The sequence below is a fragment of the Rhinoraja longicauda genome, chromosome 7, assembly GCF_053455715.1.
Source record: "Rhinoraja longicauda isolate Sanriku21f chromosome 7, sRhiLon1.1, whole genome shotgun sequence".
Lineage (NCBI taxonomy): Eukaryota > Metazoa > Chordata > Chondrichthyes > Rajiformes > Arhynchobatidae > Rhinoraja > Rhinoraja longicauda.
In genome coordinates this window covers 15,849,091-15,871,590 of record NC_135959.1, presented here as the reverse complement: position 1 = coordinate 15,871,590, position 22,500 = coordinate 15,849,091, and the positions used below count along the sequence as shown (strand labels likewise).

General features: G+C 43.9%; 1 protein-coding gene across 1 annotated transcript in view; it reads left to right on the top strand.

The window, feature by feature from the left end:
* arhgef17 (Rho guanine nucleotide exchange factor (GEF) 17) overlaps positions 1 to 22,500 on the top strand; it is a 358,033-nt gene that overhangs the window by 223,378 nt on the left and 112,155 nt on the right. The window contains exons 2-3 of the mRNA XM_078402165.1: positions 1,114 to 1,191; positions 9,772 to 9,954. Coding sequence (XP_078258291.1) covers positions 1,114 to 1,191; positions 9,772 to 9,954 — 261 coding nt within the window. The remainder of the gene's footprint in view (positions 1 to 1,113; positions 1,192 to 9,771; positions 9,955 to 22,500) is intronic.

The following is a 22,500-nucleotide window of genomic DNA, read 5'->3' as shown; positions in this document are numbered from 1 at the left end:
CCACCAGACCGCGCCGACCAACAATCACCAGTAAACCAGTTCTATCTTACACACTGGGAACAATTTACAAAAAACAATTAACCTATAAACCCGTACATCTTTGAAGATGTGGGAAGAAACCGGAGGACCCGGAGAAAATCCTCGCAGTCACAGGGAGAACGTACACTGTCTATACAGACAGCATCCATAGTCAGGATTGAACCTGGGTCTCTGGTGTTGTCAGGCAGCAACTCTACCCCTGCGCCAGATAAATGGGGACAAATCTATGAAAATAATCATAGCTAAGCTAGTATGATTCAAATAAGGTTTTATGTTGGATATTAAAACAAAAAAATAGTTAGATATTGAAAATCTGAAACAAATGTATTTGTTTGGTTGAGAGTGAAAGATAGATCAGCCATAATTGAATGGCCTAATTCTGCTCCGATAACTTTTGAACTTGTGAACTTATGAAATCAGAAAATGCCCCAAATTCTCTGTAGGTCAGTAAATTTGGACGAAGGGTCACTGACCTGAAACTTTGACTTTGTTTCTCTCTCCACATACATTGCCTGGAACTGCTTAATGTTTCTGCATTTCCTGTGTTTGATACGGTGAATATTTAATTTGACGGGCATGATCAACTGCAAATAAGTTGCTGCACCTACATTTCAATTATAGTTAGACTGAGATGAGGGAGCAAGGTTTCTTCCACTAACACAGTTGGCCAGCCCATTGCTTTGGAATTGAGCCATACAGATAAAGCATGTTCAAGATTTGATTCTCAATCCGTTTGAGTTGGGAGACCTCAAATGGCAGCAGTCCGTTTGTGATTCCATTGACTTGTGGTTGGGTGATTAGGCAGAGCTCCCCATTTCTTATGCTGTCCAGTTGACAAAGGCCATTTGTGTGACAGTAGCAAATTATCCGTTGCCCAGCAGACAACTAGCCATCTGATGCAGCCTGGGGTTAATTCTGTTAATGGTCAATAGGGCCAGGAAATAGAGTGTTGACAACACCTATGGAACTGTTTCCAGAGGGTAACAAGTTAAAATGAAGTGCATCTAGCATAACTGCTTGCCGCCTTGCTCTTCACTGATGCCATTCCTCATTGTGTTTTTTTTCCTCACACAGGATATGAGAAAGCATGTAATGATGACCCTGCTGGATGCGGAACAGTCTTACGTGGAGTCACTCCGAACTCTCATACAGGTATCTTTGTGTGTTTAGTTCAGAGACACGGTCCATTGGCCCACTGAGTCCACGCCGACCATTTATCCCCTGTACACGAGTTCAATCTTCTCCCTCTTTCAGATCCTACACACTGGGGGCAATTTACATAAGCCAATTAACCTACAAATCTGCATGTCGTTGGAGTGTGGGAGAAAACCAGGACACCCAGAGAAAACCCACGCGGTCACAGAGAGAATGTACAAACTCTGCACAGACAGCAGCCGTAGTCAGGATCGAAGCCAGGACTCTGGCTCACTATCACCATATAACCATATAACCATATAACAACTACAGCACGGAAACAGGCCCATTCGGCCCTACCAGTCCACGCCGACCACTCTCCCTGACCTAGTCTCATCTACCTGCACTCAGACCATAACCCTCTAATCCCCTCTTATCCATATACCTATCCAATTTACTCTTAAATAATAAAATCGAGCCTGCCTTCACCACTTCCACCGGAAGCCCATTCCATACAGCCACCACCCTCTGAGTAAAGAAGTTACCCCTCATGTTACCCCTAAACTTTTGTCCCTCAATTCTGAAGCTATGTCCCCTTGTTGGAATCTTCCCCACTCTCAAAGGGAAAAGCCTACCCACGTCAACTCTGTCCGTCCCTCTCAAAATTTTAAAAACCTCTATCAAGTCCCCCCTCAACCTTCTACGCTCCAAAGAATAAAGACCCAACCTGCTCAACCTCTCTCTGTAGCTTAAGTGCTGAAACCCAGGCAACATTCTAGTAAATCTCCTCCGTACCCTCTCCATTTTGTCGACATCCTTCCTATAATTTGGCGACCAGAACTGCACACCATACTCCAGATTCGGCCTCACCAATGCCCTGTACAATTTTAACATTACATCCCAATTTCTATATTCTATACTCGATGCTCTGATTTATAAAGGCAAGCATACCAAACGCCTTCTTCACCACCCTATCCACATGAGATTCCACCTTCAGGGAACAATGCACAGTTATTCCCAGATCCCTCTGTTCCACTGCATTCCTCAATTCCCTACCATTTACCCTGTACGTCCTATTTTGATTTGTCCTACCAAAATGCAGCACCTCACACTTATCAGCATTAAACTCCATCTGCCATCTTTCAGCCCACCCTTCCAAAAGGCCCAAGTCTCTCTGTAGACTTTGAAACTCTACTTCATTATTAACTACACCACCTATCTTAGTATCATCTGCATATTTACTAATCCAATTTGCCACACCATCATCCAGATCATTAATGTAAATGACAAACAACAGTATCACTGCACCACTGTGCTGCCCACTGTGTCTGTGTGTACATGTTTGTGTGTGAGTGAGAGCGTGTGTGCATGGTATTTTGTGCATGTTGTGGATTGTGGAGCATGTAATCACATCAGCTGCCATTTTATCCTCCTGTAGGGTTGTTACAAGGGAACAGGTTCAAGGATCTGACTAGTAGAACAGAAAAAGGCTCACTCGTCTGTTTAGTTACAATCAGTTTTATTGGCAAGAGAGAGAACAAGAACAACACTTGTCTTGGTATGCGCGGGTTCCGTATTGCAGCAGCACACCTCCCTCCCTCTCTGCCTCCGTCCGCGACACTGATCACGACTCAGCCCGTTGGTGAACCCCTCTCGTACATAACTAACTTATGTCTTACTGGCACCTGCCTTTATACAGGTAAGAAATCAGCTGTTGAACTAACCGCCGGCAAGTCAATAGACAATAGACAATAGGTGCAGGAGGAGGCCATTCGGCCCTTCGAGCCAGCACCGCCATTCAATGTGATCATGGCTGATCATTCTCAATCAGTACCCCGTTCCTGCCTTCTCCCCATACCCGCTGACTCCGCTATCCTTAAGAGCTCTATCCAGCTCCCTCTTGAATGCATTCAGAGAATTGGCCTCCACTGCCTTCTGAGGCAGAGAATTCCACAGATTTTCAACTCTCTGACTGAAAAAGTTTTTCCTCATCTCAGTTCTAAATGGCCTACCCCTTATTCTTAAACTGTGGCCCCTTGTTCTGGAAGGCAAGTCCTGGCCAATAGCGCTGCTCCCAACTTCAAACCATAACCAATGGCAGGGGACTGCATCCGAGCAAGCTTTTGGGAACAAAGCGCTATCAGCCGCAGACTGGCGTGTAAAGCAATACACAGCGATGCCGGTTTGGCGCGCAAAAGTTTAAACAGCACTGTCGGCATAGCGTGCGGTGATTTAAACAAAGAGCTGTCGGCTGCAGCGCCATGGGTTCTTAATATAACGCTATGGCCACAGCGCTATAAGTCACAGACTGTTAGGGAAAAATTCTCGTATAACATTCCACCCCTTGAACAGTTTGGTTACTGTCACATCTGGCCCGCAGGCATTACCTCGTTACATTCGGCCCACAGGCTGTAGTAAAGTCCACGCAGTCGTGATGCCAATCAGCACATACAACATCGTAATATTATGGCCAACAAGATTGTCCCAATGGTCAGTCCCCAGTGCACCACTGTTGTCCACCAGCCTCCAAACATCCCGAAAGGCTACTATCCTCCCGAGGGATTGTAGTCGTGGTACTGTTCTCCAACACTTCGAATCTTCTCGAGGGTTCCTGGATGTGGTCAGCGAGGTGGGCGATGTTCTCTTTTACCCCACTCAGGGTCAGACCAGTCACCGAGTCTGTATGGTATGGTTTTCCATAGTAGATCATCAGAGATGTCCTCATTCTTCAGGAAACAGGTGTTCCCCTCTTCCATTATAGATGAGGCTCTCACTAGGGTCTCCTCGATATCCCGCAGCTCCGCTCTTGCTCCCCCTCTCCCCATTCGAAACAAGGACAGAGTCCCCCTTGTCCTCACCTTCCACCCCATCAGCCATCGCATACAGCATAATAACACTTTCGGCACCTCCAACGGGATCCCACTACTGGCCACATTTTACCATCTCCACCCCTTTCTGCTTTCCGCAGAGACTGTTCCTGGTTAACTCGCCCCGTCCCATCCAAACCACCCCCTCCCCAGGTACATTCCCCTGCAACTGAAGGAGATGCAACACCTGTCCCTTTACCTCCCCCCTCGACTCCATCCAAGGATCCTGACAGTCTTTTCAGGTGAGGCAGAGGTTCACTTGCACCTCCTCCAACCTCATCTTCTGTATCCGCTGTTCCAGGTGTCAACTTCTCTACATCAGCGAGACCAAGCGTAGGCTCGGCGGTCGTTTCGCTGAACACCTCCGCTCAGTCCGCCTTAACCAACCTGATCTCCCAGTTGCTCAGCACTTTAACTCCCCCTCCCATTCCCAATCTGACCTTTCTGTCCTAGGCCTCCTCCATTGTCAGAGTGAGGCCCAGCACAAATTGGAGGAACAGCACCTCATATTTCGCTTGGGTAGCTGACACCCCAGCAGTATGAACATTGACTTCTCTAACTTCCCTCTCTCTCCATCCCCTCCCCTTCCTAGTTCTCTCACCAGTCCTAATGTCTCCGACTACATTCTATCTCTGTCCCGCCCGCTCCAATGACATCAGTCCGAAGAAGGGTCTCTACCTGAAACGTCACCCATTCCTTCTCTCCAGAGAGGCTGCCTGCCTGCCTGAGTTACTCTAGCATTTTGTGTCTACCTAAAGAATGATTGATGTCTTTAATACAAAAGCATGTTAAGTGCTACACAGAGAAAGCAATACTGCCTAGACTGAGGTGAATTCTCTCCTGAGATGCTGCCTGACCTGCTGACCTCCAGCATTTTGTGAATAAATACCTTTGAGGTGAAGTAGAAAAGGATAAGGCATAACTAGTAAATTTAACAGCAAATTGATTCAACCATTGCAGCACAGCAACATATCAGGCCGAGAAAGATGTCAAACGTTAATGGACTTGGAGGATACATGTTCAAACCAGTCAAAGAAGTAATTATTGCATTGAAGCCGGATACAGATATCTTATTTAAAGCCCTTGACTTATTAAAGGAACAAAGCTGTAATTATCCAAGTGGTGGCATAGATTGCAGTAGCAAGTGGAGTTACAGGAAAGAACAAGATAGGGGTAAGATAATGCATTGCTTCTGTTTAATTGATTGTGCCAAAGAGGAACTGAACCGTCTTTCCAAATGGTTGAGAAGCAACATCATTGAAATTAAGAGCCCACTTCTTACCTGCCGACTTCTTCCAGTTGGCTCTGGTGAATTGATTATGGGAAGGTGCATTAGAACAGCCTTTGTTAACCTGCAAATTGATTTCCCCTCACACCACTTGGAGAAATGACTGATCCTCACCGTCTGTGTCAGAATGGTATCTGTATCCAAAACCACCATGTGAGAGATTCACAGGTTTGAATCAGGCTCTTAATTTGTCTTATAACCTCACAGGATTAGGACATCACTTGCTGCTGGCTTTAACTGTTGGCTCCAATTGCCCTATCTTAAGCAGATAAAAGTCAACCACACCATTAGACCTAGGATTTCATATAAGCCACATGATCCAGGATCTGATCTTCAGATTTATCGTCCACGCTTTTGGATACCTAACTAAATGCTGCTAAATTTATGATTAGGACAACTCACTGACCCACAGTTGATGCATTCGGGAAGCTTCTTCAGGCTGTGTCTGTTTGGAATTTTGGATCCAGGATTTAGTTATCCATATTGACTCTGGTCTGCACAGTTCTTCAGTCACTGGCCAGGTCAGGCTTAGCTGCCAAGGCAGCTGGCTGTTGACATTTGAAGAAGAATTTCAGGCCAAGGATAGCCCGGATACCTTGCCAAGAATGGAATACTCTGCACTGTGAAGTACATCTTCCATAGTCAGTAGTTCTGCCCTGTAGTTTCAGCAAGCATCTTACTACACTCGCTTTGATCTAACATGTTACTTCCATGAAGAATTTTGCTGGCTTGTCACTTCCCTTTGGATCCATATTGCACTTAATATTATATCACAAAATTATATTACAATATTTAATAACATATAGACTGTATCATCATGATACAGTGTGGAAACAGACCCTTCAACTTGCCCATATCAGCCAACATGTCCCAGTTACACTAGTCCCACCTGCCCGCGTTTGGCCCATATTCTCCAAATCTGTCCTGTCCAAGTAACTGTCTAACTGCTTTTTAAACGTTGGGATAGTCCCTCCCTCAATTATCTCCTCTGACATCTTGTTCCATACACCCACCACCCTTTGTGTGAAAAAGTTACCCCTCAGATTCCTATTAAATCTTTTCCCCTTCACCTTAAACCTCAAGGTCTTCTGGTCCTGAATTTATCTACTTTGGGCAAGAGACTGTGCATCTACCCAGTATATTCATCTCATGATTTTATATACCTCTATAGATCTCCCCTCATTCTCCTGTGCTCCAAGGAATAGTCCCAGCCTGCTCAACCTCTCTCTATAGCTCAGACCCTCTAGTCCTGGCAACATCCTCGTAAAACTTCTCTGTACCCTTTCCAGCTTGACAACAACTTTCCTATAACATGGTGTCCAGAACTGAACACCATACTCTAAATGTGGCCTAGTATATAGTATGTCTGCATAGTATAGTATATCTGCATTATATCCTGCACTATACTTTATGTTTTACTTTAGACATGCATTTTGGAAGACTTTCAACAATATATTAATTTTACATATTATGCCATACAATATTAATTATCTTACCTCTTAATCCCGTGCAATTTACTGCAGGCACAGCATCTACTCTGTTGGCTCATTCTTCCATCCCTCTCATCACATAAACTTACATGAACTTGTTTAACTCTCTGATGCCAATGCCCTAATTATCTCCATTTTCCTGCTTGGCCATTCACCAACTCTGCCTCCTGTCTAGTAGTGTCTGCAATTACAATTTCGCAGTATTGTTCGCAAATCCCTTCTTGGCCTCACCCACTTCTTTGTCTCAAATCTGCTCCAGCTGTGCATCTCACTGAATTGTCCACACTGGCCTCTTATATTCATTTCACCACAGTGGTTGTCACCACCACACTCAATCACATAATTTTTGCCGTTCCTTCCTAGACCTCTCCTTCCTCTGTTCAGGTGGTCATTTACACCTGTCTTTTAGATTAAGCTATTCGTCATTGATCCTAATATCCCCCGAGTGTCAAATATTTTTTTAATAATGTGGCTGTGAAGTCCCTGGGACATCTTTCCAGGTTAAATGCACAGTTTAAATAAAAATGATTATCCTTTACGGTATAATGGGAGTGTCAAATATTTTTTAAACAATGTGGCTGTGAAGTCCCTGGGACATCTTTCCAGGTTAAATGCACAGTTTAAATAAAAATGATTATCCTTTACGGTATAATGGGAGTTCTCAGGCAGGTACTCAAGTTGGGGGCACTTAATTGCCCAAGAGTCTAGTTGTACTGCAATCTGTACACTGTGTAACGTACTGTATTCCATGTACGCTAACTTGTTCTGTGTACGGAACTTATTCTTTGTGCAAGATTCTAGATATCAGAACATGTGAAAGTTATTCAAATCTATTTCACTATCAAATTCATGATCATATTCCAAGATGGATATTTCTGACCGCCTCAGGTTAAATTCAGATTTAATTTAGAGATACAGCGTGGAAACAGGCCCCTCAGCCCACCGAGTCCGTGTCGACTAATGATCGCCCATACACTAGTTCCATCCTACATACTAAGGGCAATTTACAGAAGCCATTTAACTCACAAACCTACGTGTCTTTGGACTGTTGGAGGATACTGGAACAGCCGGGGGAAAACCCACACAGTCACAGAAAGAACGGAGAAACTCCACACAGACAGCACCCGTAGTTAGGATTAAACTGGGAAGCGCTGTAAAGCAGCAAGTCTACTGTTGTGCCACTGTGCCACCCTATTGTACTCCTTGACACCCTCAACATTTTCACAGTATTTTACCTTAATTTCAAACTTGCATAGTTTCAAAATACTTGCAAAATTTCATAATTTAATTAACCAACGCAAGTGGCAGAGGTCATTTCTGACTATCGCAGAAAATGTCCTTGTTTTTTTAGCTTGTAGCAAATTCACATTGAATATTAAGAACATTTTCACAGTAGCAAACTATACATCATTATCTGCAAACAGTTTAGAATTTCTCAGCAAAACACATGGCTAAGAAAGCAAGATGACAAGAAACTAGAAGCAGGGATAAGTAGGCCACTCAGTCCCTCAAGCCTGCACCATTTAATAAGGAAGATGGATACAAAGTACTGGAGTAACTCTGTGGGTCAGGCAGCAACTCAAGAGAAAAGGAATAGGTGACGTTTTGGGTCGAAACCCTTCTTCAGACTACCATTTAATATGACCCTGGCTGATCTGCCCAGGCCTTACACCCTCTTATCCATCAATTCCCTGAACTTTCAAAAATTAATTTAGATCCTCTTTAAATAAGTCCAGTGATAGGGTAGGTAAAGGTAGTGAATTTTAAAGATTCTTCACCCTCAGCATGTAGGTTCCAGATTGGCAGACTTTGGGTGCACAGCAAGAAGGATGACACCACCACCGACATCAAAAACATCTAAATGAGGTGCTGCCTTTGGAAAGCAACATCTATCATCATGAATCCCCACCATCTAGGCCGTGCCCTCTTCTCGTTGCTGCCGTCGAGCAGGTGGTACGGAAGCCTAAAGTCCACTGGATTCTGGGACAGCTATATTCATCCAACCATCAGGCTCCTGAACCAACCTGCACAACCCTAATCTTACCTCGGCAAAGGAACACTACAGACCATCTCTTGGACTACCATGGACTAATTTTCCAATTGTGATTTGCATGAATCTCTTTTTGCACAATATTTTTTATTTTCACTATCATGTAGAATTTATATGTAAATTATGTATAATTTATGTTTGCATGTATTGTCTGTGTCTATGATGCTACAGCAAATAAGATTTTCATTTTACCTGCACTTCATCATGCTTGTGCATATTGACAGTAAACTTTACATTTGGCCCAAGCTTCCCAGAGTAAACCACTTGTTATTTTCTTGTCACGGTTTCTGTCTATTTGCGATACAATGTTTGTCGTGAAATCACTTGATGGTATCTGAGGATCAAAATTTGGAATGAGATTTAGAATCCGATGCACACACACTCTTGTCATGGGTTTAGGAACTGTATTGGTGTCGTAAATGATAGAATCAGAATCTGATTCCAAGGAATTCCAGTGGATAATGATAAGGGATGTATTGATCATGCTTAGACACAAAATGCTCGAGTAATTCAGTGGGACAGGCAGCATCTCTGGAGAGAAGGAATGGGTGATATTTCAGGTCGAGACCCTTCTTCAGACTGATGTCAGGGGAGAGGGAGATACATAGATAAGGAAGTGTAAGGTGTGAAACCAGGACAAAGGGGCCCTGACACAGTCCTGGCTTCATACCTTACACTTCCTTATCTATGTATCTCATTCTCCCCTGACATCAGTCTGAAGAAGGGTCTCGACCCCAAATGTCACCCATTCCTTCTCTCCAGAGATGCAGCCTGTCCCACTGAGTTACTCCAACATTTTGTGTCTATCTTCGGTTTAAACCAGCATCTGCAGTTCCTTCCTACACTATTGATCATGCTTTCTGCTGCTCAGTGTTGACTGGTTTTAACTTTTCTTTCCGGCAGGGATACATGAGACCTCTGAAGCAACCTGAGAATTCGTCTATCTGCGACCTGGCCCTTGTGGATGATATGTTTTACCAAATTCCGGAAATCTTGGAGCATCACGAGAAGTTCCTGGAACAGGCTCACCAGTGTGTCCAGAACTGGCACGAGAAGCAGAAAGTGGGTGACTTGATGATAGAAACAGTGAGTATTACGCAAACGTGCACGGCTTCCAAATCAACGGCACACACTGAGAGCTGGAGTGGGGTTATAGACAATAGACAATAGGCAATAGGTGCAGGAGTAGGCCATTCAGCCCTTCGAGCCAGCACCACCATTCAATACGATCATGGCTGATCACTCTCAATCAGTACCCCGTTCCTGCCTTCTCCCCATACCCCCTCACTCCGCTATCCTTAAGAGCTCTATCCAGCTCTCTCTTGAAAGCATCCAACGAACTGGCCTCCACTGCCTTCTGAGGCAGAGAATTCCACACCTTCACCACTCTCTGACTGAAAAAGTTCTTCCTCATCTCCGTTCTAAATGGCCTACCCCTTATTCTTAAACTGTGGCCCCTTGTTCTGGACTTCCCCAACATTGGGAACATGTTTCCTGCCTCTAATGTGTCCAATCCCCTAATTATCTTATATGTTTCAATAAGATCCCCCCTCATCCTTCTAAATTCCAGTGTTGAAAGGAGCTGAGCTCTGGCAGGCCTTTTGTGTGTTCCTGCTGCTGTTTTATAAGATCATAAGTGATAGAAGTAGAATTAGGCCATTCGGCCCATCAAGTCTCCTCCGCCATTCAACCACGGCTGATCTATCTATCCCGCCTAACCCCATTCTCCTGCCTTCACCCCATTACCTCAGACACCCGTACTAATCAAGAATCCATCGATCTCTGCCTTAAATATATCCACTGACTTTGCCTCCACAGGCTTCTGTGGCAAAGAATTCCACAGTTTCACCACCCTCTGACTAAAGAAATTCATCCTCATCTCCTTCCTAAAAGAACCTTCTTTTAATTCTGATAATTCCTCCTGATAAGTCCTTTACTTTCTCCTTTACAATGTGAGTCTGAACCAACTTCCAGTTGATTTCAGGGCAGTTTTGCAGACCAATGCCTGTTACTTGTGCGGATAATTTGATCAAAACCTTTTGACACCATTGAGAGTATCTCAGCAAAAGAGAGAGCCAAGTAGTTCCAGCAGAAGTATTGACACCAGCATGGAGTATATCAGTATTATTACTGTTGTCATTCATACTGAGCATGTTTGTTCAATTCAACTGTGATGGTGTTGTTGGATAAGACATCTGAACATCGACTGTAAAAATGTTCTTTATACTGTAATCTCCCCAGGCTGAGCATTAATTTTAAGGCGCTGCAAGGCATGTGCTACTGTGAGCACTTCAAAACTTAGAGGATCAGAGACCTATGGTTTTATAAAACAGGCAAACCCGAATGTCAATAAAATGAGCAGAAGACCTAAATTGATTGAACACATTACATTTGAACATTAATATCAGTAATTTATGCAAAGGCACTGAATAGGTCAATAATTGCACAAAATCTGATACGAGGGCAAATAATCATCTGCTAATAAGAAAGAAAGAAAGAAACACACACACGCATGCACGCACACACACACACACACACACGCATGCACACAAACACTCGCACGCATGCATGCACACTCGCACGCACACACACACACACGCATGCACACACACACTCGCACGCTTGCATGCACACATGCACACTCGCACGCATGCATGCACACTCGCACGCATGCACACACGCACACACACACGCACGTCCTTCTGCTCATTGAGTCCATGCCGACCATCGATCATCTGCTCACATTAGTTGTATGTTATCCCATTCTCATATCCGTTCCCTACGCACTGTGGGCAATTTACAGAGGCCAATTAACCACATGCCCGCACGTCTGTGGGATGCGGGAGGAAACAAGAGAAAACCCACGCAGTCACAGGGAGAATGTGGAGACTCCACTTAGACAGCATCCAAGGTCAGGATCGAACCTGGGTCTCTGACACTGTGAGGCAGCAGCGCTACCAGCTACACCATTGTGCTAACCTGCACAACTTTCTTTGAAAACAGTATTATCATTGCTAAGACAATATTCATATACATTTTAGCTCCATAAGTTCTTTGATATAACTGCGAGGGGAAGCACTTGGCAGATCTAGTAGAGCTGCTACCTCACAGCTCCACCAAGTGGGGTTCAATCCTGACTCCTGGAGCTGTCTGTGTTTAGTTTGCACATACTCTCTGTGACTGCATGGGTTTCTCCCACATGCCAAAAACGTGTGGTCTGTTGGGTTAGTTGGCCACTGTAAATTGCTCTTAGAATGCAGGTGAGTGGTATGGTATGGTATGGTACTTTATTTGTCACATGTACCGAGGGACGGTGAAATTCATTTTTGTATACAGTTCAGTACAAGTATCACTATAGATAAGCACTTCGATACACATTAGATGAGCATCTCAGATACAGTACAAGTGTACAGCAGTAGTACACTGAGACAGAAGGTAGACACAAAAAGCTGGAGTAACTCAGCGGGTCAGAAAGTATTTCTGGAGAAAAGGAATAGGTAACGTTTTGGGTCGAGACCTTTCATCAGACTCGAAACGTCACCTGTTCCTTTTCTCCAGAGATACTTCCTGACCCGCTGAGTTACTCCAGCTCTTCGTGTCTATCTTCAGTTTAAATCAGCATCTGCAGTTCCTTCCTACACATACACTGAGACAGCATACAGAGTCGCCAGTTTGGTGTCATTTTCAAGACCCAGTTGTTCTAAGTGCTGGTATCTTGATCTGCCCATGAAGGTCTGTTGGCCTAGGTTAATGGGAAAGTGGGGAGAATAATGTGGTGTTAGTGTGGAATTAGTGCAACTGGATGCTTGGTGTTTGATGCAGACACAGTGGGGATCCAGTGCTGTTATCCAGTTAAGACTTGGTGACATAAGGAACATATTTACAGATCTTCTTGTGATTCCATTTTCTAAAGGTCTAAATATTTGAACCATTATTTTGTAATTATGATTGGTGCACCCCTCTTGGAATCGGGCATCTCTATTATTCAGCTAGCTGGCAGTAGCGATGTTGTACAACTAATGATATAATTGTCCTAATAAAGACTGAAGTAGGGATGTTAAAAGTTACAACCTCACCCCAGGATCTACACGGCTGAATAAATCATTCTGCATTTTGTTCAAGTTTATGACATCATCTGAAGTCAATTATGTCGATAATTCTAATGTAGCACACCAACACGAAGTACCTTTATGCTGTTTTAATTACATTGAACTGTTACAATTTATGAGAGTACATGGTTAGCATACATTGGCTTAGAAAATAGCTAAGATTGTGGTCTTTGAAAATGAAAGATGCTGGTGCTGCAGATGCTGGTGTACAAAAAAGGACACAAAATGCTGGAGTCGCTCAGCAGGACAGGCAGCATCGCTGGAGAACATGGATAGGTAACGTTTCAGGTCGGAACCCTTTTCCGGTGCTTATTCCAGCACTTACTGTCCCAAATTATTCTATTAATATTACAAAAAGTAGAACAACTGGATAAATTGAGGTGAGGTGGTAGATACATGGAATCATCGGCACCTACAGGTTTCCCTCCACAGCACACGCTGTCCTGACTAGATTGATTAGTAGGACTAGATGTTACAATCCCTAAGGTTTGCACTACAATTGACTGGTGTTGTTCTTGGGGGTGACCACTAGGTAATGTTGTTACCATTCAGACACATCTTCAGTTGTGTACCTCAACGTCACTGGGTGTTTCGGCCTTTTATCACAAGACACCCTCAGTCGAGGCAGGCCCACCGCAGGGTGATCAGACCTGGGTGTGTGTCTTATGGTTAGCCTCTAGATGGTCACGTGGCAGCCCAGACAGCATCTTTTCTTTTCAGCCACAGCCAGTGACTGCTCCGTTCGGCGGCATTTGCAAGTTCTTTGATTGCCCTCCTTCGGGCCTGCCCTCTGACTCCTACTTCCCTCAGGAGCCTTGCAGTGGAACTGGCTACAAAGCCCCTGCACCCCACCTCCACTGGACGCACCCTTACACTCCAACCTCCCTCCTCTGCCTCTACTGCAAGGTTGGAATGTCTCAGCCTTTTCCTTTCATATGCCTCGTCCACAGCCTCCTCCCAGGGCACCGTCAGCTCAATGATGAAAACACGCCAACAGGAGTTGGACCAGAGGACGAGGTCTGGTCGCAGGTTGGTAGCTGCGATTTCAACTGGGAAGGAAAGTCTCTGGCCTAGATCAACCCGCATTTCCCAGTCTCTGGCTGCGCTCAGTGGGCATGAGTTGAGAGCCGAGGTGGTATTCTTCCGTTTCTCTCCTTCCCGGATGAAGGATGGGATTTGCGGGAATGTTAGCTGGGCATTGATAGGCATGGCGTTGGTGGTAACTCTCTTGCAGCGAAGTACATCACCGCTATATTGCATCTGGTCTACTTTGTTGGGTCTAAATAATATAACAGGATAAAGACAATTTCTGATTCCATGAATCCATCAACGGCTTAGGCGCAATGTTGTGAAAATGTGACATGTTTATTTTCTGTTCCTACCTCGTTTTCTGTTAAATATTGTGTGACAATTGCTCCTGTGAAGAGCCCTGGGACCCCTTTCCTTGTTAAATTGCAGTATTATTTAGAATATTGTTTGTACGGTGATGTACTCCGTTGTTAAATAGAAGATCAAAAATCAGCAAATCCAGGAAATCTAAAACAAACAAAAAATGCTGGAAGCTCTCAGCACGTCAGACAGCATCAAAGCGAAGCAGAGTTAATAGTTCAAATCAAAACCTTTCGTCAGAATTAGAAAACAGAGAAAAGAGTCAGCTTTTTTTTTTCCCCCTCTTTTCCAGTTTTGGCAAATAATCTTCGGCCTGAAACGTTAACCCTGTTTCTCTTTACGTGGATGCTGCCTGCCCTGCTGCATGTTTCCATTTTCTGGGTGTCAATAGACAATAGGTGCACGAGTAGACCATTCGGCCCTTTGAGCCAGCACCACCATTCAATGTGATCATGACTGATCATTCACAATCAGTACCCCGTTCCTGCCCTCTCCCCGTACCCCCTGACTCCGCTATCATTAAGAGCTCTATCTAACTTTTCTTTGTTAAATAGCTCCTTTGCTGGTCTTTCCTTTATATTTTGAATGTTAATATCGCTGCTAAATAAATACATGAAAGAGCTGCTGATGTTGATAAACAGCTGATTAGTCTGCACCCATGAATGGAGGACAAAGATCAGGTTGATCTTTTGAGAGCAACCCTTCATCGGAAAGTTATTCCTAATAATATATCCTTTGTGGTGGATTTTGGAAAAAATGGGACCAAGCTTCAGAAATCGAAGAAGTATTATTCTTCAAAACAATGCTCTTGAAACAAAATCTAATCTCGAAACCTTTCTAACAATGTTAGCAAGTACCTTTGACCAATTTGCTGTTATATAGGAGGAGCAGAGGATTAATCAACGTGGGCTGGCTATTTTCCAGTTTCCAGCTTTTATGGAACATTGGAGCAGTATCTCACACTGAACATGGGAACACATCCAAGACTCTAACCCTGGCCCTTAATATAGGATGTTAATACATCTGGAACAAATGTCCAGGTGATTTAAAAAAAATTCAAACAAAACCAAAAACATTGGGCAAGGGATGTTCATGAGAGTGACAAACAAACTGCTGGAGGAACACAACGGGTCAAGCAGCATCTGTGGTGGCAGAGGGACGGTTGAAGCTTCAGATAGAGAGCCTGCATCCTTGGTGCGGCACAGTGGCGCTGCTGGTAGAGCTGCTGTCTCACAGCGCCGAAGACCAGGGTTCGATGCTGACCTCGGGTGCTGCCTGTGTGGAGTTTACACTATTGGAAGTCCCTGTGACTGATTTCAAGGCAAATTGTACAAAGGACCGTCGTTTACAACTTTCTTTCAGGAATATTACTGTACTTTTATTTCCTGTGCAATAGGTCGCTTGCTGTAGATAGACGCAAAGTGCTGGTGTAACTCAGCGGGTCAGACAGCATCTCTGGATAAAATGGATGGGTGACATTTTGGGTCAGGACCCTTCGTACTAAAAGTAGGGAATGGGGGGAGGGAGGGAGGGGGGGGGGGTGAAAAGCTGGAGGTGAGAAAAGACCAGGACTAGCAACAAATGACCTCAGGCAGGGCGTTGCCTGGTACGCCCATTGTTGGCTAGGGAATCTCAAGAGAAACTATGTGGAGAACTGCAGAACTGGTCAAAAGACTAGGTATCACAAAATGCTGGAGTAACTCAGCAGGTCAGGCAGCATCTCAGGAGAGAAGGAATGGGTGACGTTTCGGGTCGAGACCCTTCTTCAGACTGACGTCAGGGGGAAGAAGGGTCTCGACCCGAAACATCACCCATTCCTTCTCTCCTGAGATACTGCCTGACCTGCTGACTTACTCCAGCATTTTGTGATACCTTCGATTTGTACCAGCATCTGCAGTTATTTTCCTACACTGGTCAAAAGACTAGGGAGGACAAAGGGGGCAAGGGGGGAGGGGAGGAGAGTATGAGATGAAGTTACCTAAAATTAGAGAATTTGATGTGTTGTAAGCTACCCAAGCAAAATTTCATCTACGGTTCCTTGTTTTCTGCATTGTTCAATTACAGCAGATTTGGGGGTCAGAGCTATTTCAGTATAAACCCATGCAGGTGACCTCAGTGGCTTTTGCTTTGCCTGCATCAAAGATGCCTCACAGCTCCCGTTCATAAAAATCCAGTGCGATTACCTCACTGGTCACATGACTTGTACGGATTAAAAGACTGGGCCTTGGCAGACCTCCTGACGTGGAAATCACTACCTCGGGAAGTAAGCTTGCGCGTTCTGTAGGCAGCAGCAGAGCAGTGCCCAGAATTATTAATGCAGTGAGATGATCCATGAATTAGCTCTACTGGCAAAGGGACAACAAATGTGTGGTGAATATGCAACGTCTTTCTGCAGAGTTGAGTCATATTTACACTGTTGAAATGGGGGCTGTGGAGTCGGTTTTAGTTTGCCAGTGGACTGCATAAGTTGCCTTCTTGAAACATGGAATTCTTTCAGCATAGGTAGCAACCTGTTCGGCCCAAAGAGACCATGCCAGTTCCTTGCAGAGCAATCTCATCAGTGCCATTCCCCAGCTCATTCTAGATAGTCCTTTTAGTTTCGTTTAGTTTAGTTTAGTTTAGAGATACAGTGCAGAAATAGGCCCTTCGGCTCACCGAGTCCGCACCGACCAGCGATTCCCGCACATTAACACTAGTCCTACACACACTAAGGACAATTTACACTTATACCAAGCCAATTAACCTACAAACCTGTATGTCTTTGGAGTGTGGGAGGAAACCGGAGTCTTCACTAAGGAAGACACAAACAATCTCCCAGATGTACTGGAGGACAGAGGATCTAGGGGGGTAGAGGAACTATAAGAGATTTTCATTAGGCGAGAAATAGTATTGGGTAGACTAATGGGACTGAAGGATGATAAATCCCCTGGGCCTGATGGTCTGCGTCCCAGGGTACTCAGGCAGGTGGCTCTAGAAATAGTGGACGCATTGGTGAACATTTTCCAATGTTCAATAGATTCAGGATCAGTTCCTGTGGATTGGAGGATAGCTAATGTTATCCCACTTTTCAAGAAAAGAGCGAGAGAGAAAACGGGGAATGACAGACCAGTTAGCCTGACTTCAGTGGTGGGAAAGATGCTGGAGTCAATTATTAAAGAGGTAATAATGGTGCATTTAGATAGCAGTAAAAGGATAAGTAAAAGGATAAGTCCAAGTCAGCATGGATTCATGAAAGGGAAATCATGCTTGACTAATCTTCTGGAATTTTTTGAGGATGTGACAAGTAAAATGGATGAAGGGGAGCCAGTGGATGTTGTGTATCTAGACTTTCAGAAAGCCTTTGATAAGGTCCCGCACGGGAGATTGGTGACTAAAATTAGAGCACATGGTATTGGGGGTAGGGTGTTGACAAGGATAGAAAATTAGTTGGCAGACAGGAAGCAAAGAGTAGGAGTAAACGGGTCCTTTTCAGAATGGCAAGCAGTGGCGAGTGGAGTGCCGCAAGGCTCGGTGTTGGGACCGCAACTGTTTACCATATATATTAATGATTTGGAGGAGGGAATTAGAAGCAACACTAGCAAGTTTGCAGATGACACAAAGCTGGGTGGCAGTGTAAACTGTGAAGATAGAGCTCTAGGGACTAGTGGAATCAAGTGATATGGGGAAAAGGCAGGCACGGGTTATTGATTGGGGACGATCAGCCATGATCACAATGAATGGCGGTGCTGGCTCGAAGGGCCGAATGGCCTCCTCCTGCACCTATTTTCTATATTTCTATGTTCATAAGATATAGGAGCAGAATTAGGCCATTTGGCCCATCAAGTTTATTCTGCCATTCAATCATGCCCATTGCATCTTTCTCAATTAAAATATATATATTAGAGCAAACAATAGCTCAGTGTAAATCAGACAATTTGCAGTTTACTTGGTATTTGTAGTGTTCAAGAACCTGATGGTTATTGGGAAGAAACTTTTCCTGAACCTGAAGGCCATGGTTTTCAGACGCCAATACTTTCTTCCAATGTCAGGAGTGAAATGAGAGCATGGCCAGGGTGGTGTGGGTCGTTGATAATGCCAGCTGCCTTTTTGGGGCAGAGCCTCCTATAGATCCCTTCGATGTTGGGGAGGTCAGTACCTGTGATGAACTGGGCAGTGTTCGCCACTTTTTGTAATTTATTTTGTACTTGGATCTAGAAATTGTCTAGAAATTCCTGCCTGATCAGTGGCAGCATATAAGCTATATCATAGTGCCACATATGGAACTCTGCCTCTGAAATTTATTCTATTGATGAATGGAACTGATTGATGAATGGAATTTCAGACATAAAGTGCAATGTACTGTTGCTTCTACATGGCAATCTACCGTCTAGGGATGGATTTCTTGGCAAATCTGATTTGTGAGGGATAAATGTTGACCAGGAAATAAGCCAGCCTTCCTCTTTTAAGATCAGCCATTGCAAGCATACTAGTAAGCTGAACCAGAGACCAGAGGTCATGGGAGGATCCATGCACAATGAATCTTTGCTGTAGGGAAATCTAGGGCAGCTCCTTGGCACATGAGAGATGCTGCTAACAATGCACAGGCAATTCAAGCCATTCTTTCCTTCTGGATCACGCCGTGCTGGTGACACCCCTCTTTGGGTCAGTTAAAGTTCATCCGCAGCATGATTTAGACTGCACCAGTGCACACTTTTGTACTGTCATGGTTTTGTACTATTATGGTTACTTAATATTACTGTTAAGTCTAGTTTAGTTTAGTTTAGAGATACAGCGCAGAAACAGGCCTTTCGGCCCACCGAGTCCGCCCTGACCAGCGATCCCTGCACATTAACACTACCCTACATATACTGGGAACAATTTTTACATTTATACCAAGCCAATTAACCGACAAACCTTGGAGTGTGGGAGGAAACCGAAGTTCTCGGAGAAAACCCACGCAGGTCACAGGAAGAACGTACAAACTCTGTACAGACAAGCACCCATAGCCCAGATTGAACCAGGGTCTCTGGTGCTGTAAGCACTGTAAGGCAGCAATTCTACCGCTGTGCCACTGTGACGCCCATTTTATTGCATTATTGATTATTATATATTTATCTGTGTGTTATTATGTTAATGGGCCTGTTAATCTGCAGTAAGCAGGAATTTCATAGTTCTGTTGACGGTACACATGACAATTAAACACTCTAGACTCCCTCGACTCAGGATTTTTTTTTACATAAAGCATTATTGCCAGTTCCTGCTTTCACCAGCTTTTATTCCCCATTAGCTCGAACGTCAGGACAATGTAGTATCACTACCCTTCCCAGCTGTGAACTGAAATGAGATTTCCCAAAGTTAGTGGATTAGAGTCCCTACCCGAGAAAAGACTCAAAAAATGAAAAGTATCAAAAAGTCGAACCAAGGATCCAATGGTCAAATCATTTTAACTTGTTCGCTTGGCACATTGAGTTAAAGTAAGTGCAGTCCCTAAGCCTTTACAATTAAAGGATTTGAACAGGCTCCTGCAGTATTGGTAAGCGATGGTGTATTACAGACTGCTGATTATCTAAGTGCAAACTAAAGTGGTTGTTTATTGCTGATTCCCCTTAAGTAAAACATATTAGCCTAAGGATATTATATATTATATAACATATTATATAACATATTATATAACATATAACATATTATATAACATATTATGCAACATAATCTATTTGAAGCTTATTGATCCTTAAAATATATTAAAATGTAAATTTATTTTTAGCTCAGTTATTTTGTTGATTTCTCCCCCTTAACAACATGAGGGAAGGGAATTTGATTTTATCAATCACTAACATCAAACAACAATAGGTCTGATATTCTATAGCCATGCACTTGATCTTCCTGTTCTATTTTAACAAATGCCTTATTTCACTTATGCTGTGATAGTTTGGCTGGTTCAGATGGTGCAACAGTTCATGGACGGACAATTTAGAAGCTGGACATGATCGGCAGAGTTTGGTTCAAAGCCCACAACTGCACCTAGGGCTAGTTAATTGAATAAAAGTACCCCATTTGCAAATGGAATAGGATTTCAGAGGCAAGGTGCCATGCACTCACACTTCTATATAGCCGCTTGCTCTCCAGGGATGAATTTCTTTCCTATTTGTGAGGGATAAATGTTGACCATTGTAGTTGTTGTAAGGAATGGTGATCATGGAACTAATTCCACTCCTGAGGAAGGACATTATTGCTATTGAGGGAGTGCAGCGTAGGTTCACCAGGTTAATTCCCGGGATGGCGGGACTGACATATGATGAAAGAATGGATCAATTGGGATATTCACTGGAATTTAGAAGGATGAGAGGGGATCTTTTAGAAACATACAAAATTCTTAGAGGATGGACAGGGTAGATGCAGGAAAAATGTTCCCGATGTTGGGGGAGTCCAGAATAAGGGGTAGGCCATTTAGGACTGAGATGAGGAAAACCTTTTTCACCCAGAGAGTTGTGAATCTGTGGAATTTTCTGTCACAGAAGGCAGTGGAGGCCAATTCACTGGATGTTTTCATGGGATTTACTGTAGATTTTGCTCTTGGGGCTAAGGGAATCAAGGGATATGGGGAAAAAGCCGGAAAGGGGTACTGATTTTGGATGATCAGCCATGATCATATTGAATGGCAGTCCTTGCTCGAAGGGTTGAAGGGCCTACTCCTGCACCTATTTTCTACGTTTCTATGTAATGGATTGTTGCATAAACCTTAATTCGTCTGCCCTACATGTGAGTGTGGATCCATGCAGCTATGTAGTGGATTATATAAGAGCTATTGTACTACAATCATCTCCCGACATCTTGTCTCATATTCCCCACCTTATACGTCCTATTTTATGCTCAATCTCACATATCCAACCCTGCGCTCTATTCTTTCATTGTTTTGCCGGCCAGTCACACTCTGTAGCAGATTACTAAGATCTCTTCTTATCTAGCATTACCACTTAGGCTGTGATCATTTTCCTCCTATTCAGTAATGCTCTTAGAGCAAAATTAGAACACATGGTTATGGGGAGCAAAACAGAAAATACAGGAACAACTCAGCAACTCAGCCACAGAAGGCTGTGGAGGCTAAGTCAATGGATATGTTTAAGGCAGAGATAGATAGATTCTTGATTAGTATGGGTGTCAGAGGTTATGGGGAGAAGGCAGGAGAATGGGGTTTGGAGGGAGAGATAGATCAGCCATGATTGAATGGCAGAATAGACTTGATGGGCCGAATGGCCTAATTCTGCTCCTATCACTTATGTACTTATCTGTGGGAAGAAAAACAGTCATGGTTTTAGACCTGCCGCTCTTCATCAGGAAGACCAATCCTTCTGGAATAACCGAGCTTTCACTACATCAGACTGGTCTGACACCCCTTCAACATTAGGTCCTGCTATTCATCTTCCATCCTTCACCCTCCTACCTTCCCATCCATTTCTCCTCAGTACTGACCCCTTCACCCGCCGGTCACATCATCTTTGAGCTGACCCTTCTCCCCTAACACCCAACCCAAGGTTCTGTTCAGGCCTCTACTTCACACTTCCACCTGACTCCAGGGCAACAGTCAAGCCTTGCATTGAAATTCCCCCCGCACATTACACAGCGCATGAAGGAAAATACTTTCCAGTTTCTCCTTGAGACCCAATAAGATGGCAGCCCATAACCAAAGTAGCAGTATTTTTGACATCCTTGTGCATTTTTATATGCATTGGAATTTCTGTCATACAGCTACCTTAACAATAAATAAATGAACAATTGCTTTTTTATAAATAGTATTGGAAGTCCGCATTAACCCAAGTACAAAAGATTTTTTTTGTGCTTCACGATGATCAATCTCTAATGGCTGCTAACTCCATGATAATACTGCAGGGTGGCAACCCTTTGGCACTCTGCAGAATGCCTTTCATTACAACTTATGGTCCCAGTCTCCAGCTTATTCACAGCGATTATCGCTGCATTCCACAACTACCATGGTTTCGCAGGAGAGCTACAAGTCTGCTGTCTAATCCCGTTTTACTTTAGCTTTTCAACAGCAACAAAAAGAACGATCTATGAACCTTTTTAATCATTTGTCAGAGCTTATCTGTTAAGTGAAGGTGGGATCAGGGCTAAAGCCACTGAGCCTTGATATTTGGAC